The sequence below is a fragment of the Chlorocebus sabaeus genome, chromosome 19 (genome assembly GCF_047675955.1).
Source record: "Chlorocebus sabaeus isolate Y175 chromosome 19, mChlSab1.0.hap1, whole genome shotgun sequence".
Lineage (NCBI taxonomy): Eukaryota > Metazoa > Chordata > Mammalia > Primates > Cercopithecidae > Chlorocebus > Chlorocebus sabaeus.
In genome coordinates, this window is record NC_132922.1 from 244,964 (window position 1) to 271,320 (window position 26,357).

The 26,357-nt window shown below is 53.4% G+C and overlaps 2 protein-coding genes across 4 annotated transcripts; one reads left to right on the plus strand and one right to left on the minus strand.

Moving 5' to 3' along the window:
• Positions 1–455: 455 nt before the first annotated feature.
• SYCE3 (synaptonemal complex central element protein 3) lies at positions 456–13,937 on the plus strand. 3 transcript variants are annotated; one of them, XM_007976270.3, is made up of 4 exons: positions 526–563; positions 2,567–2,622; positions 7,975–8,083; positions 13,649–13,937. In XM_007976270.3, the coding sequence occupies exons 3-4, from the start codon at positions 7,975–7,977 to the stop codon at positions 13,804–13,806; spliced, it is 267 nt and encodes an 88-aa protein (XP_007974461.1). In that variant the 5' UTR covers positions 526–563; positions 2,567–2,622; the 3' UTR covers positions 13,807–13,937. The 3 variants fall into 3 exon arrangements, with proteins under 3 accessions (XP_007974460.1, XP_072862628.1, XP_007974461.1); XM_007976269.3 differs by lacking the exon at positions 2,567–2,622 and having other exon boundaries at positions 456–563; XM_073006527.1 differs by lacking the exon at positions 2,567–2,622 and having other exon boundaries at positions 519–563; positions 7,953–8,083.
• A 48-nt stretch (positions 13,938–13,985) lies between these two features.
• On the minus strand, positions 13,986–19,292 carry KLHDC7B (kelch domain containing 7B). Its single transcript, XM_038007231.2, has one exon. It carries the CDS (start codon positions 18,719–18,721, stop codon positions 15,095–15,097), a length of 3,627 nt encoding a protein of 1,208 aa, XP_037863159.2. The 5' UTR covers positions 18,722–19,292; the 3' UTR covers positions 13,986–15,094.
• Between the last annotated feature and the right edge of the window lie 7,065 nt (positions 19,293–26,357).

Here is a 26,357-nt window from a genome sequence, read left to right on the forward strand (position 1 = left end):
AGCGCCCGGGAGACCCCAGCACTTTCCAGCCCACATGGACCTGCGTGCACCTCTGCCTCGTCTCCCTGAGCCTGGGCTGCCTCCTCTGTAAGACACATGCCAGACAATGTCCGCCACACATGGTCGCTGTGACAGTAGAACTAGCTGGGCGTTCGCTCCTCATTCGACAAATGTTTACCAGCACCTTTGGTACCGGGCGCTGTCCGGGACACTGGGGACACGGCAGGCAAACGGGGCCCTGCGTATAAATCCTTAAGCTCAAGAAGGAGGTGGGGGCAAAACTGTCAGGCCGGGAAGCTCTTCATCTCCGCAGGATTCTCCCTCAACCTCAGGACGTCCCCAGCACCGCACCTGCCAGTCCCAGACGCGGACGCCGCGGACCGACGGGAGCAGCACGGGATGACCCGCCTCTTTTCCCGAGGACGCCCAATGAGGGCGAAAGGCCACTTCCGGGGCGGGTCCGCTAACGGAAAGGGCGGGGCATCCCTCGCGAGGAGCGGCCTTGTTCCTCAAGCGGCCGCTGGGGGCGCCAGAGCAGGACAGGAGCGCGGGCCAAGCCGGAGGTGAGCGAGGCCGCGCCGCCCCGGACCCCGGCCCTCCCGACGCGCCCTGAGGGCTGGGCTCCGCCTGACCCTGTCCTGGCGTTCGCGGCGGCACCAACCCCAAACCAGACCCTTGGCTTCGACCCGACTCCACTCACCCCACACCCCGTGCTCCTCCCCCAACGCCCCTCACCCCCGCCTCACTCTTCACCTCACCCCTCACCCGCCTCGCCCCTCACCCCTCATCCTGCTTCACCCGTCACCTCACCTCACCCCGCCTCACCTCACCCCGCCTCACCTCACCTCACCTCACCTCACCCCACCTCACCTCACCTCGCCTCACCTCGCCTCACCTCGCCTCACCTCACCTCACCCCACCTCACCCCGCCTCACCCCGCCTCACCTCGCCTCACCTCGCCTCACCTCGCCTCACCCCGCCTCACCTCACCCCGCCTCACCTCACCTCACCCCGCCTCACCTCACCTCACCCCGCCTCACCTCACCTCACCCCGCCTCACCTCACCTCACCCCGCCTCACCTCACCTCACCCCGCCTCACCTCACCTCACCTCACCCCACCCCACCTCACCTCACCCCGCCTCGCCTCGCCTCACCCCGCCTCACCTCACCTCACCTCACCCCACCTCACCTCACCTCACCCTACCTCACCCCGCCTCACCCCGCCTCACCTCGCCTCACCTCACCCCGCCTCACCTCACCTCACCCCACCTCACCTCACCTCACCTCACCTCACCTCACCCCACCTCACCTCACCTCACCCCACCTCACCTCACCTCACCCCACCTCACCTCACCTCACCTCACCTCACCTCACCCCGCCTCACCCCGCCTCACCCCGCCTCACCTCGCCTCACCTCGCCTCACCTCGCCTCACCCCGCCTCACCTCACCCCGCCTCACCTCACCTCACCCCGCCTCACCTCACCTCACCCCGCCTCACCTCACCTCACCCCGCCTCACCTCACCTCACCCCGCCTCACCTCACCTCACCTCACCCCACCCCACCTCACCTCACCCCGCCTCGCCTCACCCCGCCTCACCTCACCTCACCTCACCCCACCTCACCTCACCTCACCCTACCTCACCCCGCCTCACCCCGCCTCACCTCGCCTCACCTCACCCCGCCTCACCTCACCTCACCCCACCTCACCTCACCTCACCTCACCCCACCCCACCTCACCTCGCCTCGCCTCACCTCACCTCACCTCACCCCGCCTCACCTCACCTCACCCCACCTCACCTCACCCCGCCTCACCCCGCCTCACCTCGCCTCACCTCACCTCGCCTCACCTCACCTCACCCCGCCTCACCTCACCTCACCCCACCTCGCCTCACCTCGCCTCACCCCACCTCACCTCACCCCGCCTCACCCCGCCTCACCTCACCTCACCTCGCCTCGCCCCTCACCCCTCATCCTGCTTCACCCCTCACTCGCCTCCTCACCTCTTACGTCACCCCTCACCCTGCTTCACCCCTCACCTCACCCCACCTCATCCCTCACCTCACCCCGCCTCACTTCACTTCACCCCTCACCCGCCTCGCCCCTCACCCCTCATCCTGCTTCACCCGTCACCTCACCTCACCCCACCTCACCCCACCTCACCTCGCCTCACCCCGCCTCACCCCGCCTCACCCCGCCTCACCCCTCACCCCTCATCTCTCACATCACCCCTCACCCCACCTCACGCCACCTCACCCCTCACCCTTATCCCGCCTCACCCCTCACGCCGCGTCATTCCTCCCCCTCTCCCCTCACTCCATACCCCATACCCCACTCTCCCCACCTCACATGCCTCACCTCAGTCCTTCAGCCCCTTACAACTCATCTCCATCTCCTCACACGGTACACTCCTGATCCTGAAGTCTACACACTCTGGGCTTCTCATTCCATGCAACCTGCCCCTCTTACCCTTACACCTGCCACACCTGGGACCCCAGAGTCCACACACCACCTCACACCCCAAGTTCCCACCCGCACCTCTGGCTTCCTCCCACCTGCACTTCAGGACCGGCCCAGACTCTTCATAGCCCCAACTCCAAGACTTCGCTCCCCACATCACAGGTACATTCCCTTCCTATGCTGCTGTCATCCTGTACAGAGGAGCACATCTCTGCACCAAGCATCCCTCTTATCCCCTCACATTCCTTATTCTGAGAGGGATCCCAGGCTCTATTAGAAACTCTTTCTACCAGGTAAGACACTCAGACCACAAACCAGACTCTAGGCTCTGACTCCCTCAACCCCCGTCCTTCACACCCAAAGTGATACCCAGCCCAGATCCCACACTCCCGTCCCACACTCCTCCTGCCCCACACTTCTCCCGCTCCACACTCCCGCCACCCATCCTAAGCCCCGTTCCATTGCTTTGGTGCAGGCTCAGGCCTCTTTCTCCACCCAGTCCCAGTCATCCCAGGCAATCTCATCAGGGAAGAAATGCCATGAATTCTAATCCTGTGGCTGCTTCCTCCACATCAGCTTTCACACCCTCTCCCTGGATCTCCTTTTCAGATCCATCCCTCTTCTGAGATCCAGTGCCACTCTGGCCACAGCCTCCATCCTTCTAGCAGTCTCATGCTCTATCCCCAAATCTACATGGGGCCACCCCAATGCCCCACTTATAGAAACTATGCCTTTTATATGTCTCTGCTTCACCCCATCATCTTAAGCACCTCTTAAACCACTCTCATACTTGTGCCCTCAGTGTCCTTACCTTGTCCATCCACTGTGTGTATGTTTACATTTTCAGGCCTTCTACACTCCAGACATTGTCTCTGTGCCATCTTAGGGTCCTGAGGACACTGTAGCCATGTGGCCTCAGCCACATGCCTAAGTGCCCCTAGGGAGGCATGCAGCTTTGATAAAGCTTTATCATTCTCCTCAAACCAAGAATGTCTGTTGTTACAAGAAGAAACGTTTCATTGCCATTTATTAGGGAGTTAGAGACCATCAGGCCTGAAATCCCCCCCTTGCCATCCTACCTTGACCTCTACCTACCTTATTCTATCCCTACCTCCTTACCTTCCCTTACCTGCATAGGGTGAAATTACCCTTTACTTGTCTGAGACCAGTCCCTGCACCATCAGTTACCCTTTCCCCTGATTCTTGGGGGCTTTTCTGTCAAGCTAGCTCTTTCCACACAGCCTAGAAACATGAAGAATTCAAAAAGCAAAAAACCTTCACTCTGTTTCACGTTCTAGTTATCGCCTATTTTTTTCTCCCCTTCCCATCTAAATCTGTACACATGATCCATTTTATCTAATGATCCATTAATTATTCACGAAAATATTTTTACTTTTATGCCTCTCCTGAAACATCTCACCGAGTTGATCAGTGACACCCCAATCAAATATCTTGAATTTACTTAGCCTTTTTTTCTTTTGCAGAGGAGATCTTCCAGATCTTCCTCTGTAGCCTAGACTAGAGTGCTATGGCACAACTGTCCCACCTCAGCCTCCTGAGTAACTAGGACTGCAGGTGTGCACCAGCACACCCGGTTATTTTTAAATATTTTTTGTGGAGACTGTTGCCCAGGCTGCTCTCAAACTCCTGCCTTCAAGCATTTCTCCTACTTTAGCCTCTCAAAGCACTGGGATTCCAGGCATGAGCTGCCGTGCCTGGGCCTGCCATGCCCAAATACTGTAGTCTTTGACACTAGTGTAATATCTCCCAACTTAAAACAAAATACCCCTGTGACTCTACATTACATTCCAGGTACTGGCTTGTTTCTCTGCTTCTCTTTGAAGTAAAACTCACCAGTTTCTACTTCTCCTTCCCTCTCTTTAGAAACATTTCAACTGGGCTCTTGTTCCAGCCACTCCATGAAAACAGCTCCTGTCAAGATTGCCAGTGTGATCTCCAGATTGTCAAATCCAGTGGTCACTTTTTATTTATTTTTGTTTTTGTTTTTTTGAAACAGAGTGTTGCTCTGTCATCCAGGCTGGAGAGCAGTGGCACAATCTCGGCTCACTGCAACCTCCACCTTCTGGGTTCAAGGGATTCTCCTGCCTCAACCTCCTGAGTAGCTGGGACTACAGGCACACACCACCATGCCCAGCTAATTTTTGTATTTTTAGTAGAGACAGGGTTTTGTCATGTTTGCCAGGCTGGTCTTGAACTCCTGACCTTGTGATCCCCCCGCCTTGGCCTTCCAAAGTGCTGGGATTACAGGCATGAGCGACTAAGCCTGGCCCCTACCTCCACTTCTAACACTCTGGTCCAAGCCTCATCATTCCTTACCTGGAGTTTTGCAGCTACCTCCTAACTGATGTCCCTGTTCCACCATTTCCACCCCTAAGTCTATTCTCAACATAGAAGCCAGAGTGATCCTTTTAAGTCATTATTCAAATCACATCACCTTTGTCAGATTTTTCCAGTGTTTCCTCATCTCATTCAGAATAAAAATCAAAGTCCTGGCCAGGCATGGTGGCTCACACCTGTAATCCCAGCACTTTGGGAGGTCGAGGCAGGCAGATCACCTGAGGTTCAGGAGTTTGAGACCAGCCTGATCAACATGGCAAAACCCCATCTTTACTGAAAATACAAAAATTATCCGGGCATGGTGGCAGGCGCCTGTAGTCCCAGCTGCTCAGAAGGCTGAGGCAGGAGAATTGCTTGAACCTGGGAGGTGGAGGTTGCGGTGAGCCAGGATCACGCTACTGCACTCCAGCCTGGGCAACAGAGTGAGACTCCATCTCAAACAAACAAACAAAAAAGAGTGTGTAGTGAGAAGAGAAGGGGCTGAAAGGACCCTGCTTGACCCATTAGAGCCAGCAAAGGAGAGAGCCAAGAAAGAGCAGGGAAGGAACTACCAGAGGTGGACAGAGTTTGGAGAAAACAAGGTTAAAACATCAAGAGAAGAGGATTTTGAGCAGGAGAAAGTGGCCAAATGTCAGTGCTGCAGAGATGTTAAATAAAAGAAAGACAGAAAGTGCCCTGGGTGTGCCAGTTATGACTTTGGAGAGGGCATTGTCAGTGAGTATCAGAGACAGATGCCAGGTGACAGTGGAGTGAGGAGGACAAGCAAATGTGTGAGGCCTGGCTGGGAAAGGAAGGAGAGGGATAGGAAGGTGTTCCAGACATTTCTTCCTCCCATCATCCACTATTAGCCCTCTGCCCTGCCACCTGCCTGTACCTCCCCACTCACGCTTAGCAAACTATTCCTACTTACCAAAAAGCAGGATGGGGTCCCTGCATGTGGAATGGCTCCATGCCCACAGAAGTAGCTCCTTTACAGATCCCAAAAGACCATACATCCTGCCCCTGCACCCTCATTCTCAGATCTGCCTGTCAGGCCTCCTGGAGGGCCCTTTGCCCCTCCCTCAGAATCTCTACCCTTAACAGGGAGGATGGCAAGAGGGGAAAGACAATAATTTTCTTTTTTTTTTTTTTGAGATGAAGTTTCCCTCTTGTTGCCCAGGCTGGAGTGCAATGGCACAATTTCGGCTCACTGCAACCTCTGCCTCCCTGGTTCAAGTGATCCTCCTGCCTCGGCCTCCCCAGTAATCCCAGTAGCTGGGATTAGGCACCCACTGCCACACCCAGCTAATTTTTATATTTTTAGTAGAGACGGGGTTTCGCCATTTTGGCCAGGCTGGTCCCAAACACCTGACCTCAGGTGATCCACCCGCCTCGGCCTCCCGAAGTGCTGGGATTACCGGCGTGAGCCTCTGCGCTTGGCCAAGATCATGATTTTCTTTCAGAATTAAAGCTTTACTATAGTCAACTCCTTTATTCAGCCAATATTTATTAAGCACTGCTGTTTTCCTAGCTGTGAGCTGAACACTAGGAATAGTTCATTGGAAAGATGGCTTCTACTCTCCAGGACCCCACAGTCTAGTTGGGGAGGTAGAGGAATCCACAATCACCATACCAGCTAAGAGGCACCATGATGAGGTAGGCCCAGGAAGTCACAGGAGAACTGAGTGGATGCCTGTAACTCTGAAGTAAAGACCAGGAAGGCTTTCCCCACATGCACAGTGGGAACAATACCACAGTATCTGTGGCCCATCCCTCCCTGTTTTACGCTTACCTGGCTCCTTCCTTCACCTTCATGAGGTTACAAGTTCCCTGATAGCTCTTACAACATTGTTAATCTATTTCTCTCCTTTCTTACTAGTGCCTTGTAGATAAATAGGTGAGCATCAAATATTAACAGAATGAATTAATGTATATTAATAAAGATGAGAGGATCTGGAGTGATTTAATTACTGTTCAACATTTTAAATAACAACAGATATGATTTATTAAGTGCTCCTTATGGTAGGTACTGTGCTGAACAGTATATAATTTATTTAAATTAATCCTCACAAAACTCCACAAGATATAGGTACTACTAAGAATTCCCTTTTAAAAAAATACAAAACTTGGCTGGGTGCGGTGGCTCACGCCTGTAATCCCAGCACTTTGGGAGGCCAAAGTGGGTGGATCATCTGAGGTCGGGAGTTTGAGACCAGTCTGGTCAACATGGAGAAACCCCATCTGTACTAAAAATACAAAATTAGCTGGGTGTGGTGGTGCGTGCCTGTAATCCCAGCTACATGGGAGGCTGAGGCAGGAGAATCACTTGAATCCAGGAGGCAGAGGTTGTGGTGAGCCGAGGTCATGCCATTGTGCTCCAGCCTGGGCAACAAGAGCAAAACTTCGTCTCAAAAAAAAAAAAAAAAATACAAAAATTACCAAAAATTTGTCAAGAAGATGTGTAAGTTGCCAAACATAACAGTGCTGGTATGTGGTGGAGCCAAGATTTAAACCCAGGCAGCTCAATTCCAGAACCAGGACAGTCTGTATGGGTCACTGCCTCTAATGCCCAGGAGAATTCTTCTGGAAAATGAAGTTGATTGTAATTTTTAAATGTATGAATCATTTCATATTTTAAAATTAAACTTACCCTCCTCCAGGCTCCCATCGCTTGACGTCTCTAATTATTACATTAACTGCTTTGACATCTGTCACATCCTGGTTTGTCATATGGTGTGTGTGACTTACTCCCATATTGCACTAGAAATTCCTTAGGTACAGGAATTGTATCTTTATAACATATCAGCACAATAGCTCACATCTTACTGGGAACTCAGTATGGTTTTGCCGGAAAAAATTCCATGTCACCATTATGACAGACTTTTTTCCTTATGATGATGAAGATGTTTTCTATGTTAATGACTCCAGCCTTCAGCTACGTTTGTATGGCAAGGATGGAAGAAAGGGGAAGGACGACTTATATGTGCCAAATGCTATGCTGGGGCCTTTAGACATTTCCCATTTAACCTTCACAACAGCCCTGTGGAGGAAGTGGTATTGTCTGAATCTGAGAGATGGGGAAGGAATTCCTTGGAGAAATCACTGAGTTATAACCAGTGGAGCTGGAATTGAAATGTGGGTCTGTCTCACTGCAGCTTCTTTCTGTGCATTGCCTAGATGGCTGATGCTGACCCTGAGGAAAGAAACTATGACAACATGCTGAAAATGCTGTCAGATCTGAATAAGGACTTGGAAAAACTATTGGAAGAGATGGAGAAAATCTCAGGTAGGATGTGTGAACCCAAAAGCATCTGAGACAAGTCTCAATCAATTTAGAAAGTTTATTTTGCCAAGGTTAAGGATGCACCTGTGACACACCCTCAGGAGGTCCTCAGGACATATGCTCAAGGTTGACAGGGTACAGCTTGCTTTTATACGTTTTAGGGAAAGAGAATACATCAGTCAGTACCTTTAAGAGGTACATTGGTTCAATCTGGAAAGGTGGGACAACTCAAAGGGGGATGATTCCAGGTTACGAGTAGATTAAATTTTTTCTGATTGGCAACTGGTGGAAAGAGTTACTGTCTAAAGACCTGGAATCGATAGAAAAGAATGTCTGGGTTATGATGATAAGGGGTTGTGGAGACCAAAGTTTTATCATGCAGATGAAGCCTCCAGGTAGCAGGCTTCAGAGGGAATAGATTGTAAAGGTTTCTTATCAAACTTAAGGTCTGTGTTCATGTTAATGCTGGTCACCTTTTTCTGAATTCTAAAGGAGAGGCAGGTATGATGAGGCATACCCAATTTATCCTTCTCCTCATGGCTTGAACCAATTTTGGCCAAGCAACACACCCACCTTGGCCTCCCAAAGTGTTGGGATTACAGGTGTGAGCCAGGGTGCCTGGCCAAATAATTTGTGTTCACGAGAGCAGACTTTAGAAAATCTATACTTAGAAATGTTTGCAATATTTTGCCTATGTACTTGTGAACTGTGAATAGCTGAGACACGTATCAGTTAATTTAGAAAGTTTATTTTGCCAAGTTTGGGGACACTTACCTGTGACACAACCTCAGGGGGTCCTAATGACATGTGCCCAAGGTGGTCAGAGCACAGCTTGATTTTATTTATTTATTTTGAGAAAGAGTCTCGCTCTGTCACCCAGCTGGAGTGCAGTGGCACAATCTCGGCTCACTGCAAGCTCCGCCTCCTGGGTTCACGCCATTCTCCTGCCTCAGCCTCCCGAGTGGCTGGGACTACAGGCGCCCGCCACCATGCCTGGCTAATTTTTTGTATTTTTAGTAGAGATGAGGTTTCACTGTGTTATCCAGGATGTTCTCGATCTCCTGACCTCGTGATCCGCCTGCCTCAGCCTCCCAAAGTGCTGGGATTACAGGTGTGAGCTACCGCACATGGCCTTGTATTTTTAATAGAGACGGGGTTTCACCATGTTGGCCAGGATGGTCTTGATCTCCTGACCTTGTGATCTGCCCACCTCAGCCTCCCAAAGTGCTGGGATTACAGGTGTGAGCCACTGCACCCGGCCTTTTTTTTTTTTTTTTGAGATGGAGTCTCACTCTGTCACCCAGGCTTGAGTGCAATGACGCGATCTCAACTCATTGCAACTCCGCCTCCCAGATTCAAGTGATTCCCCTGCCTCAGCCTCCTGGGTAGGTGGGATTACAGGCGCCCGCCACCACGCCCAGCTAATTTTTGTATTTTTAGTAGTGATGAGGTTTCACCATTTTTGCCAGGCTGGTCTCGAACTCCTGACCTCAGGTGATCCACCTGCCTTGGCCTACCGAAGTGCTAGGATTACACACGTGAGCCACTATGCCCAGCCAGCAAACAGTTTTATGTATTGAAAAATCTATCAATATTTTCCTTTCTGATTTATTCCCATTATTTTGACACCTAGAATGTCTTTTCCTAATCTGAGATCAGTGAAATATTAGTTGTATTTTCTTCTACTTTTCTTTGTATTCCTTTTTAACATTTAATCCTAAACCATCTGGCATGCCAAAGGACCTACACTGCTTTTTTTCTTTTTTTTCTTTTTTTTCTGTTTTGAGATGGAGTCTCGCTCTGTCACCCAGGCTGGAGTGCAGTGGCACGATCTCGGCTCACTGCAAGCTCTCCCTCACGGCTTCATGCCATTCTCCTGCCTCACCCTCCTGAGTAGCTGGGACTACAGGTGCCCGCCACCACACATGGCTAATTTTTTTTTTTTTTTTTGTATTTTTAGTACAGACGGGGTTTCACCGTGTTAGCCAGGATGGTCTCAATCTCCTGACCTTGTGATCTGCCTACCTTGGTCTCCCAAAGTGCTGGGATAACAGGCATGAGCCACCACGCCCAGCCACGTATTGCATTTTTATATAAATCTGCTACAGGCTGGATGTGGTGGCTCATGTCTGTAATCCCAGCACTTTGGGAAGCCAAGGCAGGAGGATCACAAGGTCAGGAGTCCAAGACCAGCCTGGCCAATATGGTGAAACTCCATCTCTAATAAAAATACAAAAATTAGCCGGGCGTGGTGGCGGACGCCTGTAATCCCAGGGACTCGGGAGGCTGAGGCAAGAGAATCACTTGAACCCAGGAGATGGAACTTGCAGTGAGCTGAGATCATACCACTGCACTCCAGCCTGGGGGACAGAGTGAGACTCTCTCTTCTGTGATAATCCCTGGGCATAGAGGGAGGATGCTTGTATCGTTTTAGCAGCAGAGCATTTGCAGTGACACAGATCCGGGCCGAGTGCGACGCCAAATGAGGGAGATTCATATCTTTGGTCATCTTCAGAATACCATGATTTTAGTTTCCTGGGAAGTAAAATGAGGAGAAATAAGTTTGACAATTATAAGAGTAATTTGTGCATTATAACGGAATAAGGAACCTATTTCATTAGGGCACCAACGAAAAATATGAGGAAAAGTTATAATCTGGTACTCTCTAGAGAATGTAGCCAAGAAACAGTGATTTAATTTGCACTCAAAAAACTTGTTTTTTTGTTATGGCCGGGCACGGTGGCTCACGCCTGTAATCCCCGCACTTTGGGAGGCCGAGGTGGGTGGATCACCTGAGGTCAGGAGTTCGAGACCAGCCTCAACATAGAGAAACCCCGTCTCCACTAAAAATACAAAATTAGCCAGGCGGGTGGTACATACCTGTAATTCCAGCTACTAAGGAGGCTGAGGCAGGAGAATTGCTTGAACCTGGAAGGTGGAGGTTGCGGTGAGCCGAGATCGCGACGTTGCACTCTAGCCTGGGCAACAAGAGCAAAACTCCATCTCGAAAAAAACCACAAAAAACAGCTGGGCATGGTGTTGCACACCTGTAGTCCCAGCCTCTTAGAGGCTGAGGTGGGAGGATCAGTCAAGCCGAGGGTTTGGAACCTGCAGTGAGCCATGATTTTGCCACTGTACTCCAGTCTGGGCAACAGAGCAAGATCTCAACTCAAAAGCAATACAAGACAAACATTCATTTCTCGAGGCTGGGAAGTCCAAGATCAAGGTACCAACAGATCTGGTATCTGGTAAGAAGTCTCTTCCTGGTTTGTAGATGGTGACCTTCTTCTGTTTTTTTGTTTTTTGGTTTTATTTTTGAGACAGAGTCTCACTCTGTCGCCCAGGCTGGGGTGCAGTGGAGCAATCTTGGCTCACTGCAAGCTTCACTTCCTGGGTTCACGCCATTCTCCTGCCTCAGTCTCCCGAGTAACTGGGACTACAGGTGCCCACCACCACGCCCAGCTAATTTTTTTGTATTTTTAGTAGAGACAGGGTTTCACTGTGTTAGCCAGGATGGTCTCAATCTCCTGACCTCGTGATCCACCCGCCTCGGCCTCCCAAAGTGCTGGGATTACAGGCGTGAGCCACTGTGCCTGGACGATGGTCACCTTCTTCTTTTTTTTTTTTTCTCTTTTGAGACAGGGTCACACTCTGTCACCCAAGCTGGAGTGCAGTGGTGCAATCTTGGCTCACTGCAACCTCCGCCTTCCAGGCTCGAGGGATCCTTTTTTTCACCTCAGCCTCCTGAGTAGTTGCAACTACAGGTGCACACCACCACGCCCAGCTAAATTTTATATTTTCTATAGAGGCAAGGTTTCAACATGTTGCCCAGGCTGATCTCAAACTTCTGAACTCAAGTGATCCACTCACCTCAGCCTCCCAAAGTGCTGGGATTATAGGTATGAGCCACCTTGCCCGACCAGCCACCTTCTTGTATCCTCACATAGAGCCTCACATGTCCTTGCATAGAGTGAGAGTAAACTCTTGTGTCTCTTCTTTAAGGGGTACTAATGCCATTCAGGAGGGTCTACCCTTAGGACCTAATCATCTCCAAAAGACTCGACCTCCTAATACCTCACGTCGGGGGTTAGGATTTCAACAGGTGAATCTGGGGGGACACATTCAGTCCATAACATGTGTGCCAGGCAGTTTACATATATCACCCATTTAATCCTCACAGTAAGCCATGAGATTGGTAGAGTCTCCAAAGATAAGGAGACTGAGATAGATATAGATATAGATAGATAGATAGATAGATAGATAGATAGATAGATAGATAGATAGATTTTTTTTTTTTTTTTTTTTTTTTTTTTTGAGACAAAGTTTCGCTCTGTTGCCCAGGCTGGAGTGCAGTGGTGCAATCTTGGCTCACTGCAACCTCCACCTTCCAGGTTCAGGCGATTCTCTTGCCTCAGCCTCCCTAGTAGCTGGGACTACAGGCACCCACTACCACACCCAGCTAATTTTTATATTTTTAGTAGAGATGGGCCAGGAACACTGGCCATGTTGGCCAGGATGGCCTCAATCTCTTGACCTCATGATTCGCCCCCCTCAGCCTCCCAAAGTGCTGGGATTATAGGTGTGACCCACCGCACCCGGCCGGGATTGATATATTTAAGCTACTTGTTCCAGGTCACATAGTTGGCAGGTGGAGAGCTGGAAGGCACACTCTGCTCTGGCTCCCAGGTCCCTGCTGCACCTGCTGTCCAGGTGGTCTGCAGCCTCCCTGTGTGGGAATGATCTGGGATGCTTGTTAGGATTTCACAAAGAGGAATTTTAAAGGGATATATTTGCTATCTACAGTTGGTTGTCTTGCAGAGGGGAGATGACCTTTGTTCTGTATATTTGTAGAGGGCTGAACCACACCAGCCAGTGGACTATGCAGAGAAAAGGTTGGAGGCAGGATTTCTGCACACACTTCCTTTGAGTTCACACAAGAAGCATGTGTCCACCTATAGGCCCAGGGAATGCTACCTTCAAGTTGCTGTCAGAGGGAAAGAGCAAGAGAGTCCGTCAGTTCATTGGTAGATGGTCAAGGACACCTTCCCAAGGGGAAAAGCCCCAGGCTTGGGCCCCGGCGAAAGCATAGAGGTGCCCAGGTGGAGGTGGGCAGGCATCCCAGGCCACTGAACATAAGGTGACATGAGGCTGGGGTCTTGCAGGACTAGGAACAGTCAGCTCTGCCTGAGTGTGTGAGATGTTAGGACTCCTCAGGGGCCACCTGCAGCCACTGGCTGTGAACTGCATGTAGGTAAGGAGCTGCGGTTTGCTCTAATTCTCCTCACATTTCGTATCAGACCGGCCTCTAGCTTTTTAACAGCATGTCTGGTGTATCCAGAAGTTATGCCTTGCATGAGACTGGGAAGTGTCACTATGGATATTTGTAGGGAGTTTTTATGAGCCTGTAACAAGTAGCCTACCAGCTGTCTCTCCCTGGAGTAACTGGGTGCCTCAGCAGGGTCTGGGCCTCCAGATGCTGAGCCCAGCTGCAAGCATCTGACCCTTCTGGAGAACCCCGGAGCTGCAGCCCCTCTCTGTGGCCTGACCAGGCCTGTCTGCTTGTTGCAGTGCAGGCAACCTGGATGGCCTATGACATGGTGGTGATGCGCACCAACCCCACGCTGGCCGAGTCCATGCGTCGGCTGGAGGATGCCTTCGTCAGCTGCAAGGAGGAGATGGAGAAGAACTGGCAAGAGCTGCTGCATGAGACCAAGCAAAGACCGTAGGCCCCACTGGCCCACCACAGCTGCCATGCCACCCTCTGCCCCTGAAGAGGTCCCTGGGGGATGGAGCTGGTGCCCACATGAACAGCTGTATTCACTGTACTTGTTTCTTAATAAACTTATTTTTTAGCACAGCCCGAGGACCTCTTCTCTCCCATGCCATGATCCACCCAGCTGCATATCAAGCCTTGTGAACAAAACACGACAAGTGCAAGCTGCAGGTGCTTTTGGTGAATTAAAATGTATTTGGTGCCAGTGGTGCTGAACATAGAATAAAAAACAAAAAAAAGAGCCCAGACAGGGACCCCCAGGCTGGAGGTTGGAGTGGGCCATAGTCAGATTTATTCACCTTTCTGGCATGGGTTTCAAAGTGCGTAAGGGGAGAAAACACAGCATGGATTGTGCTGTGCGTCCTGGACACCGTGCAAGGTGCTCACAGCTACGATCTCGTCTCCCACAACTCTCCTGGGTGACAGATGTCCACTGTCCACATTTTACAGACAAGGAGAAAGGGAAGCCAAATGTCCAAGTCCACACAGCTAAAAAGGGGCAGAACTAGGGTGACGCTCAGGCCTCATTTAGAGGTGGGGGATTGGTGAGAAGTGGGGTGGGCTTCTGGAGGGGCTGGGAGAGCCCCGCAAGGCTGCAGAGGGTGGTGAGCCCGGAGCGGGCCTGGCCTGATGTGGGCTGGGGGTATGGGTAGGGGCTGCAGACTGCAGGACAGCACCAACGGACCCAGTTTCAGAGGCAAGGGTTCTAGGCCCTTGAGAATCCACAGCGCCAAACAGACCCAGATGGCTACAGGGTTGGTACCTGGGGAGGCCTTAGGACAGGCAGAAAGTCCCAGAGGCGAGGGCATTGCCTGGGAACGTTTTTGCTCCCTGTCCTGCTGACAGAGCCTAGGAAGTGTGAACGTTTTCTACGCCCTCCTCTCTTGGCTCAGCAGAGCTCCAGCAAGCCAGGTCCTTGTCTGCGGGGACGCATCAGTCCCTGGCTCTAGGGAATGGGGAGTCCCACAGACAGAGGGGTGTAAGCAGGCTGAGTGGGTCTGTAAGCAGGCACAGAATTGAGTCAGGAAACAGTTTGAGTGTGGAGTAAGGGTCAGAAAGAGGCTGAGGGCGTCTGGGCTTCAAAATAATTGACAACTTTTAAAGCAGAAGGGGAAAGTTGTCCAGAAACAAGAGCAGGAGGTTCTGATCCCAGCCCCCTCCCTGAGCCCTGGCCTCTCAGGCCCATCCCAGGACGGTCTCCCTGCAGAGCCGTGAAGCAGCTTTGGGTCTCTGCCTGCCACTCAGAGTGAGGTCTGCAGCCGGTCCTCAGCGGGCAGAGTCAGGATGAATGGACTGAGGACCCCTGTGCTCCCCAAGGGGAAGGGCTGCAGCTCCTTGGCCTGGAACTGGGCAGTCCCCCCAGAGACCGTGAACGTGGCAGTGACCTGGGGGTTGAGGCAGTAAATGGTGTTACCCAGGGTGGTGCAGCGCAGTGGGGTGGGGGCGGGCAGGGGCAGGGAGGCAGCCCTGCTCCAGGAGCCAGTCACCGTGTTGTAGCGCATCACGGCTGCGCCCACACCCCGCAGTAGGTCGAAGCGGTATAAGAAGCCCCCGAGCGCCACGATGTCGCTGGAACGCCGGTGGCTGGCACTGTATGGGCACTCGTCCCAAGCATCCTTCACGGGGCTGTACCTGAGCAGGCGGTAGAAGAGGTGACCCCCTGTGACGTAGATGTCCCCACGGCAGGCCACAGCCTCGTGGGCCACAGGGAAGGTGCCTGCGGGGAGAGGCGCGCGTGGGGTCCAGGCATCTGTACGCGGGTCGTAGCACTCCATGCTGTACAGGCACTCGCCACCGATGGCATATAGCAGCCCGTCCAGGGCCACCAGCTTGAGCTGGGCTCGGGCCTGCTGCATAGGCCGAACCTGGCTCCAGATGTTGGTCAGAGGGTTGTAGCAGAAGACCTCGTTGGAGCAGACGGCCTTGGCACCGGAGCCACGGATGCCCCCCGCCAGAAACAGGTAGTTGTGCATAGTGCAGAGACCGCAGCCCCGGAGCGGGGCCTCCTCGGGCACCTGGGTCAGGGGCCGCCAGGTGTTCTCCCGGGGGTTGAACACATGCAGGTGCGAACGTGGAGGCAGGGGCACAGGGGCCGCCACAGGAGGCTCATCACCACGAGGGCCCCTGGGGAGCCCTGAGCGGCCCCCCTGGTAGAGGCTGGGCAGTACCAGGACGCCCAGCACCGCCTGGCCCCGGCCGGTCCGCAGGCTGAGGATGCGCTCGCGGTCGGCTGCGCTCAGCCGGCGGTAGAGGCTCGGGTTTCCCAGCACTCGCAGCAGGTTGTTGCTCATCAGCGCGTAGGTCTCCTGCGCCAGGCCGGGCTCCCCGTGCTGCTGGGCAAAGGCCAGCACGTCCAGGCAACTGCCCAGGTCCAGCCGCCGCCGCAGGGCCGCCGCCGTGGTGGGCTCCAGGGCCCGGGAGCTGGGCTTCCGGGGCCCCTCCACCACCCCCCAACTCCCGGGCCTCTGCAGAAACACCAGGAGTTTCCGGGCCTCCTTCTGCTTCTCTGTGAGCGCCCCGCTGCGGCCGGCAGGGCTGCCCCCCTCCCCCGGCGCCTCCCCTGGAGGGTGCCCTGAGGCGGCCGGCCTGACCTCCCGCTGCGAGGTCGGGGCGATTTCACACCTGCTGCGTTTCCGTGGCTGGGGTACCGGCTGTGAGAGCCTCACAGAGGAGCAGGCCACGGGGCCAGACGGCCTCTGTGCAGGGGGCTGTGGGGGGCCCCTGGGCACTGCAGCTTGGGACAGCGAGTCTAGACATTTCTCCCTGGTTCCCTCTCCTCTTAGGCCTGGGGGAGGGTCTGGGCTGGGCGTTCCGTTGGTCTCAGAGCTTCTTGTCTGTGGCTGACCTCCAGCCTCGACCAGGCCCCCTATACCTGTCCCCATGACTGTCCCCACTGAAGAAGAGGGACCATCTCTGTCCTCAGAGTGTGTGGAAGTGCTGGGATCCACAGGGCTCCCAGGAACCGCCCTGGGGACACTCCCTTGGGGCCTCTCTTGCCTGGGGAAGGGGTGGCTTCTAAGAACCATGGCAGTAAGGTTTCCCCAGCTGGCTGAGACCTGCCCCTCCTGGTAGCGCCTGGGGACAGCCACACTCTCCTGAGGCTTTGACCCGCCAGCTGGGGCAGGGGATGTGGCTGGGGCAGGGGATGCGGCTGGGGTCGGGGCTGGAGTTGGAGCTGGGGTTAGAGCTGGGGTTGGGGCTGAGGTGAGGGTTGGGACTGGGACTGGGACTGGGGCTGGGGCTGGAGTTGGGGCTGGAGCTGGAGCTGGGGCTGGAGTTGTAGCTGGACTTGGAGCTGGGGCTGGGGTTGAAGTTGGAGCTGAGGTTGGAGCTGGGGTTGGGGCTGAGGTGGGGGATGAGGTTGAGGTGGGGTCTGGGGTCGGTACTGACGCTGGGGATGAGGCCAGGGCTGGGGCTAGGACTGAGGTTGAAACTGAAGTTAAGACTTGGGCTGAGGCTGAACTTGGGGCTAGCGCTGCTCTGAGATTTTTGCCCACAGAAGGACCCTGGGTAACCCCCAGGGGCAAAAAATCTGAAGGAGAAGGGGTCGGGAGAGTCAGGGCTTCAGGTGGGAACCCCGGGCCGGGAGCTGCGGGCGGGGAGGCAGAGAGCGCGCCAGGCTCACGGCTCCGGGAGGGGGAGAGGCTGCGGAAGGCTGCGGCCGGCTTTGCTTGCTCCAGGGGCCGGGTGCGCCCCAGGTCAGCGGCAGGACTGTCGTCTCGGGGGCCGTCAGCCCCGGCCTGGCCCGCATCGTTGGACCCCGAGGCCCCCGGCCCTTGGGTCGAGAGTGGGCGTCCTAGAGGCGGACTGTCTAGCCAGGGGCGCGTAGAGCCTGGGGCTGGGCCAAAGCTCCGGGTGCCCGGGACCTCCCTGCTGGCCCAGGGCCAGCCTCCTCCGGGGGCAGGGACCCCCAAAGCCTCCCTGCTCCAGCCAACCTCAGCCCCAGAGCCCTCCGTCTGAGACCCAGGCTGCGGGGCACGGGGCGCGGGCAGCACCGGGGGTGCGGGCTCCTGGGCGAGTGGGGGTCCTGTGGGCAGGCCGCGCGCGTGGGCGTCCAGGGCGGCGGCCTCATCCACCGCGTCCCACACGCTCCCTGCGGCGCCCAGGCGAAGCGGGTCCAGTTTCCGGGGGCGGCGGGCTCTGTCTCCCGAGCCAGCGTCCATCCTCCGCCGCCGGCCCCGGCCTCTCCCCAGCGAGCCCGAGGGCCCCGCGCCCGCCTGCCAGGGGCCAGTGTCCTGTTGCCCCGCCAGGCCAGCTGCCTGGCGAGAGGGCGCCCTGACACCACCTGTCTCCGCCTGCGCCTCCGCTTGGCTGCCAGGGCTCCGAGGAGTGAAATGGATCAGGAGGGGGGCGAACATCCCCCCCTCTCCGCTCCTGCCCAGGAGGGCAGTGCCTGGCCTGGGAGGCTCCTTTCCTTCCGCTTGGGGGGCTGTGGGGGTGGCACTGCCCCGTTGTTGTCCTAATGCCCCTCTGCGGGCCTCCTCGACAGCTGTCTTGAGTGGAAGCCGGGCCATGGCGGCCGGGCCCCCGCCCGGGGCTGCAGCAGGGACAGGGCTCCGCTGGCCGCGTCCTGGGGACTCCGGTTTCCCCTGCCCTGGGCTCTGCCCCTCGCTGCCATCACTAACCTTGGACTTCGGTTGCAGGGCCAGCTCCGCTCCTCCTGCCTGATGAGGTTGAGCCCCGAGGGCTGTGGACACTGGTCCTGCCGCCTCTTGGTCGTGCCGGGAGCCAAACCAGTGTAAGGCCAGCGCTGTGGCAGCCACCACAGCCAGCGCCAGGAGGGCCAGCACAGCACTATCCCAGTCATTGTCACTGTCCCAGTCCCAGCCCCAGAGGGGACCGTCTGGCTCCAAGGTGCCCTGGATCATGGTTCAGGGCTGCAACCCGCTGCAAGGGGCCCGATGGCAGGCTGGCAGTGCATACAGAGCACAGAGGCCTGGGCTGGGGCACCGGCCAGCGCCCGCCCCAAGGGCTGCCCAGTTAAGGTGGACCAGTCCTCCGAGGCCTGGGAAGGGTAGGGTCTCTGCTTGCACCCAGGCCTGGGGGTGTCAGTAGGGCCTGGCTGCAGATCTCAGGAGACAGTGAGGCTTATGGTAGGATAGGAGCCCGGGGTCTCTGCAAGCACCTCACCAGCTCCTGCCCTCTTCTCCTCCTCATAGGCCCCAGGGTCCAGTGGCAGCGTTCCTAAGCTCTGTGCTGACATCACAGCCAACCTGCTTCTGCCTGGTAGACCCTCACATCCCTAAATTAATTCCACACTCCAGAGTCCCTCCTCTCAGCCTGGGTCCAGCTTCAGGGGGCTTGGCAGGGAAGGGTTACCCACAGGGAGATGTTATCTCTAGCTCTAGCAATGTGATGCGGCCCTGATGAAATCACCAGAAACCGGAGAGGCAGATTCCACCGTGGGCCAGCATGGGAGGGGTGGGGGCCGTGCACAGGAGGGGTGGGGACCGTGCCTGATGGTGCTCTCTCGGGCTGAAGAGGGAGACCCTGGGCATGGGTCCTGGCAGTGAGCATTATCATTGCAGGAGTGCAGTGGAAATTTGCACTGGGGCACAGGGAGGGGGCATAGAGGGGAGGCGGAGGTTCCCATAGCTCCTCCTCCAGCAGCTTCTGGACTCCTTGCTCCGGGTTCACCAGACATGGGATAGGGTTTTCAAGTCAACAGAAAAAAAAAATAAATAAATGGGATAAATAAAATCCAAACATATTTCTCTTTATGGCCAGGCTTATTTCAGCCCACCTAGACCTTCTAGGATCTCCTAGACCCCCTGCACCCATCGAGAGTGTCTTGACTGCCCAGATGAGACTCTCACTGTGTCCCTGGTGAGCCCTGAGTCCAGCCTGCCCCCTGCTCCAGTTACCGCATCAGCCAGCACCTGGATCCTTCAGAAACCACCCCCCTCTGGCCCCAGGTGCTCTAATAGCCAGACTCTGGGTGTCTTCATCTCAGTCCTCAGCCTTCCCTTGTCTGAGCTGAGGACTCGCCTGCAAGACCACATCCTGGCCGGTACCTCCTAGCCCTGGTTCAGGCCAGCATGTAGGTGCCACTGTCGGATGTGAGCACTTACTTCCTGAGGGAGAAGCCTTGGCTCCTCCATCTGCTCCTTACTTAATCCCATCTCAGGAGTGAGTCTTGGGACAGGTGCCAGGTGGGGCTCAGACATGAAAAAGAGCCTGGAGTCCCTGGGACAAAGGCAGGGCTCCCTGGAAAGTACTGTGTGTATTTTTCCTTCCTCTGGGACACAGTAGGCCTGGGGATTTCTCCCCTACTCAGGCAGCAAGGAGATGGCCTAGGAGTGTCCCTGGCACCCAGCCTGAACGCTACTGAGCCTCAGGTAACTCACCTCCCAGGTCCCCCTGGGACTATTAGATGACAGTGAGAGGGTGAGGGTAGGCCCCATACCTTAAGGTGGACCTCAAGTTGGGGAAAAACTTTCTAGACCCTGCCCTTATTCTCTGTCCCAGTCTCAGGCTCTGCCTCTTGGTTAAGTTTGGGGTCCACAAACCTTCAGAGGATGGAGATGACACCCCCCTACCTGCACCTTCTTTTTTTTTTTTTTTTTTTTTTTTGAGACGGAGTCTTGGTCTGTCGCCCAGGCTGGAGTGCAGTGGCCGGATCTTGGCTCACTGCAAGCTCCGCCTCCCGGGTTTACGCCATTCTCCTGCCTCAGCCTCCCGAGTAGCTGGGACTACAGGCACCCGCCACCTCGCCCGGCTAGTTTTTTGTATTTTTTAGTAGAGACGGGGTTTCACTGTGTTAGCCAGGATGGTCTCGATCTCCTGACCTCGTGATCCACCCGTCTCGGCCTCCCAAAGTGCTGGGATTACAGGCTTGAGCCACTGCGCCCAGCCTGCACCTTCTTATAGGCCATTCAGTGCCCATCAGTCAACTCCACCCAGCTTCTGAAGACCCCAGGCTGTGTCAGAGAACAAGGGCAGCGTTCAGCCCATGATGCCTTAGGACACCATGGTAGGAGGAACTGAACAGACGAAGTCACCCCACCAGCTCCCCCAGGTGTGAGGACCGCTAGCAAGGACATGCTCAGTCCCATTCTCTGTGGAAGGGAAATGCCTCACTTTGTCAAAATTCAGATCAAGGGCAGAACTTTGTCCTTTGTGGGGAAACTCCCGGTCGGGAAGGTGACTGAGGACAGGTCACTCCCCAAAATGTGGGAGTTCTGCCTCCTGACTTCTAGAGAGTTAAAATGTGGCACACCCAGGCACAGTGGTTTGTGCCTGCAATCCTAGCTACTCGGGAGGTCGAGGTGGGAGGATCACTCTAACCAAAGAGTTTAAGACCAGCCTGAGCAACATAGCAAGACCTGCCTCTTTAAAAAGAACCGAAAAAACCCCAGTGTGGCACTGCTAGAAAGGTGGCAGGACTTCAAAAGCACATGAGATCACCTGCACCACTGTGAAACGCAAGTCACCGTGCTGCTTGTGCTATGATAGCACAAATATCACAATTTACTTTCAAGATAAAAAATCAAGAAAATGGGTCCTGGGAAGGTCCGACCCTCAGCAGCCTCCTTGGAGCACCCTTCGGATTACCTGTGGAGGCAGCCCAGTGACTGGAGGAAGGAAACCCTGTACCAACCTCTCCAAGGAACAAGGGACTCCTGCCTAAGACCTGAAGCTGCTGTTTCCTCAGAGACAACACAAGTGCAATAAGAATGGGGGTTGTCCCCGCCTGCTGACACCATCGCCACCCGCACACTGGCATCCACCAGAACCCACCACCACCTGATCACCCAGCCTGGGCAAAGCTGGCCTCAGTCAATGCTGTGCCCTTTCTAAAACATTTAGTAGTGCTATAGTGAAATGAAGACATAAGTCCAAATGGAGAACTAAATACAGAGACAGCTCACACACATAAAATATGTAGAGAGCAGCAAACTCCATCAAATGTAAAGTTTCTCTATTATTGGAATGTTTTCAAAATAAGAAATATTGTATAATCAAAAACGATTGTACAAAACAAAGAATGTCAGAGGCAGGTGTGGTGGTGCATGCCTGTAATTCCAGTTACTCAAGAGCCTGAGGTAGGAGAATCACTTGAACTGGGGAGGCGGAGGTTGCGGTGAGCCGAGATTGCACCACTGCACTCCAGCCTGGGCAACAAGAGTGAAACTCCATCTAAAAAAATAAATACGCCGGGCGCGGTGGCTCAAGCCTGTAATCCCAGCACTGTGGGAGGCCGAGACGGGAGGATCACGAGGTCAGGAGATCGAGACCATCCTGGCTAACACGGTGAAACCCCGTCTCTACTAAAAATACAAAAAACTAGCCGGGCGAGGTGGCGGGCGCCTGTAGTCCCAGCTACTCGGGAGGCTGAGGCAGGAGAATGGCGTAAACCCGGGAGGCGGAGCTTGCAGTGAGCTGAGATCTGGCCACTGCACTCCAGCCTGGGCGACAGAGCGAGACTCCGTCTCAAAAAAAAAAAAAAAAAAAAAAAAACATAAATAAAAATAAATAAAACAAAATTAAAAAGCAAGAAAATGAACTAGAAATTAGTAGCCAGAGGAATTTTGGATTTTATTTTATTTTTATTTTTTTTATTTTTTTTTTTTTTTTTGAGGCGGAGTTTCGCTCTGTCGCCCAGGCTGGAGTGCAGTGGCCGGATCTCAGCTCACTGCAAGCTCCGCCTCCCGGGTTCACGCCATTCTCCTGCCTCAGCCTCCCGAGTAGCTGGGACTACAGGCGCCCGCCACCTCGCCCGGCTAGATTTTTGTATTTTTTAGTAGAGACGGGGTTTCACCGTGTTAGCCAGGATGGTCTTGATCTCCTGACCTCGTGATCCGCCCGTCTCGGCCTCCCAAAGTGCTGGGATTACAGGCTTGAGCCACCGCGCCCGGTCGGAATTTTGGATTTTAAAAACTACACAAACACATGGAAATTAAACAATATGCCCCTGAATGACCAGTGGGTCAATGAAGAAATTAAGTAGGGAACTAAAAATTTTCTTGAAACAAATGAAAATGGAAATATGACATACCAGGCTGGGCATGGTAGCTCATGCCTGTAATCCCAGCACTTTGGGAGGCCGAGGCAGGCAGATCACGAGGTCAGGAGATCGAGACCATCCTGGCTAACACGGTGAAACCCCATCTCTACTAAAAATACGAAAAATTAGCCGGGCGTGGTGGCGGGTGCCTGTGGTCCCAGCTAATGGGGAGGCTGAGGCAGGAGAATGGCGTGAACCTGGGAGGCGGAGCTTGCAGTGAGCTGAGACCGCACCACTGCACTCCAGTCTGGGTGACAGAGCAAGACTCTGTCTCCAAAAAAAAAAAAAAAGAAAAAAAGACATACCAAAACCTATGGGATGCAGAGAAAGCAGTGCTAAGGAAAGTTTATAGCAACGGGAGCGTATGTCTGAAAAAAGCAGAAAAGGCTGGGTATGGTGTCTCACACCTATAATCCCAACACCTTGGGAGGCCAAGGCAGGAGGATTGCTTGAGCCCAGTCATTCAAGACCAGCCTGGGCAACACAGCAAGACCCCATCTCTACAAAAAATTTACTAGCCAGGTGTGGTGCTGCATGCCTACAGTTCCAGCTACTCAGGAGGCTGAAGTGAGAGGATCTCTTGAGCCTGGGAGGTCGAGGCTGCAGAGGGCCAGGACCATGCCACTGCACTCTAACCCAGGCAACAGAACGAGACCCTGTCTGGGAAAAAAAGACTTAAAAAACTTCAAATAAACAACCCAACAATGTCTCTTACAGAACTAGAAATGCAAGAGCAAACCAAACCCAAAATTTGTAGAAGAAAAGAAATAATAAAGATCAGAGCAGAAATAAATGAAACCAAAACTAAAAAACAATACAGGCCAAGGCGCGGTGGCTGACACCTGTAATCCCCGCACTTTGGGATGCCAAAGTGGGCGGATCACTTGAGCTCAGGAGTTCAAGATCAGCCTGGCCAACATGGTGAAACCCTATCTCTACAAAAAAATATGAAAATTAGCCAGGCACAGTGACGCACACTTGTAGTCTCAGCTACTTGGGATGCTGAGGTGGGAGGATTGCTTGAGCCCAAGAAGTAGAGGTTGCAGTGAGCTGAAATCATGCCACTGCACTTCAGCCTGGGTCATAAAGTGAGACTATCTCAAAAAAAAAAAAAAAAAAAGACAATAATAATAATAATAAGAAGAATTGTTAAAAGACATAAGATGTCAAACAGGTATATGAAAAGGTGCTTTAACATAATTGATCATCAGAGAAATGCAAATCAAAACTACAATGAGGTATCATCTTACCCTAGTTAAAATGGCTTTTATCCAAAAGACAGGTAATAACAGCCGGGCGCAGTGGCTCACGCCTGTAATTCCAACACTTTGGGAGGCTGAGGCCGGCGGAACACCTGAGATCAGGAGTTGAAGACCAGCCTGGGCTATATGGTGAAATCCTGTCTCTACTAAAAATACAAAAAAAATTATCCAGGCATGGTGGTGCACGCCTGTAGTCCCATCTACTTGGGAGACTGAGGCAGGAGAATTGCTTGAACCCGGAAGGCAGAGGATGCAGTGAACTGATACCTCACCACTACACTCCAGCCTGGGAGACAGAGTGAGACTCCGTTTCAAAAAAAAAAAAAAAAAAAACAAGGTACCTAGGAAGAACTAAATCTGTTCTTTGACAAATACATCAACCAATGTCACCGCTGATAAACAAATATTAGCCACTGAGTAAGGGGCGGGAAGGGGCGGGAGGTAGCGCGTCCCCGGGGTGCAAATGCCCTGGAACTCCAAGTGGTGGCTTCACAACTGGATTAAAATTTGTTTCCGCAAAAGCCGACTGGCGTTTTCTGCCATAAACTGAGAACGCGTCAGGGATGGCTCCGTCGGCAGCGCGCGAGCGCCCCGGGGCCGCGCCTGGAGGGTTAACAGCGATTCGCGGGTGAAATGTGAACCCGCAGCCCCGGGGCAAAGCTGGAGACTGGGAGGCCCGGGGAGCGCGAATTTCTCTGCATTTCCGGCTGTGGCCGCAGGAGGAGGCTGGAATCCAAAACGGGCAAAAAAGTGCGACACCGGGGCCGAGGTGTCGGGTCGCCTCGAAGTGGCGCATCACCTGAGGTCAGCAGTTCGAGACCAGCCCGGCTAACACGGAGCAACCCTGTCTTTACCAAAAATACAAAGATGAGCCGCGCGAGGTGGCGAGCGCCTGTAGTCCCAGCTACTCCAGAGGCTGAGGCAGGAGAGTCGCTTGAACCCGGGAAGCAGAGGTTGCAGTGAGCTGAGATCACACCACTGCACTCCAGCCTGGGTGACAGAGCGAGACTCTGCCTCAAAAAAAAAAAAGAAAAGAAAAGAAAAAAAGACACCAGCAAAGGTTTTTTTTTCTATTAATAACTAGGTCACCCCAACCCCCAAAAAGGAGGATGGTTAAAAGCAGAAAAATAAAGCAAAAAGTAAAGGCTTTTGGCTGGGCGCAGTGGCTCACACCTGTAATCCCAGCACTTTGGGAGGCCGAGGCAGGCAGATCACCTGAGGTCAGGAGTTCAAGACCAGCCTGGCCAACATGGTGAAACCCCTTCTCTACTAAAAGAAAAAAAAAAAAAATTAGCTGGGCGTGGTGCCAGACACCTGTAATCCCAGCTACTCAGAAGGCTGAGGCAGGAGAATCGCTTGAACGCGGGAGGTGGAGGTTTCAGTGAGCCAAGATCACGCCACAGTACTCCAGCCTGACGGACAAGCGAGACTCTGTCTTAAAAAATGAAATAAATTAAGGGCTTTTATATTTCAAAATCTGAAGACAATCACTGTAGTTCAGATAAAATACAATTTTCATATTATTTTATTATTTTAACGTGTTTCATATTATTTTAACGTGTTTCATATTATTTTAACGTGTGACATTAGACAATTTTGGAAAGTTGTTTTAGGTGTTGCACTTCTGTCTTCTTAGGTGTCCTCATCCCTTTTCACCACAGGAACTCAGCGTCTTCCTCAGCAGCACTTATGAAATCAGCCTAATGCAGTTTCTCAACAACATGAATCGCAGTAGACCACCGCAACCTTCCGGAAGCTCTCTCAGCTCAGTTCCCATTCTCCCAGTCTCTTGGTTCTCCTTCCACCTCACCGGTTGCTATTCCTCTGCTTCGCACCTGAAAATGTGCCCGGGGCCTACTGTGGGCCTAGCCAGGCTTGCTTACGTGGTGCAGTTTCCCATGAATGATGCCCAGTCATTACCATGTAACCTGTGGCAAGCCAGCAATATGGCCCTGGATGTGGATCTAAGCCATGTTCCTTACCAACAGCATGTTTTGCAACCACGCGTTAAAGAAACATCTGACTCACGACAAAATTTTAAAGGGTTTATTTGAGTAAAAAACAATTTATGAATTGGGGAACACCTGACTGAAAGAGGTTTAGTATTCCAGAGACAAGATATCAAATGCAAGTTTTTATTGGGAAAATGTAGAAGCACAATAAAGAAATGATTTGATTGGTTACGGTTATGGAGTTGCTTTCTTTGGCTTATCGTGTTGGAAAGTCAGTATCCGT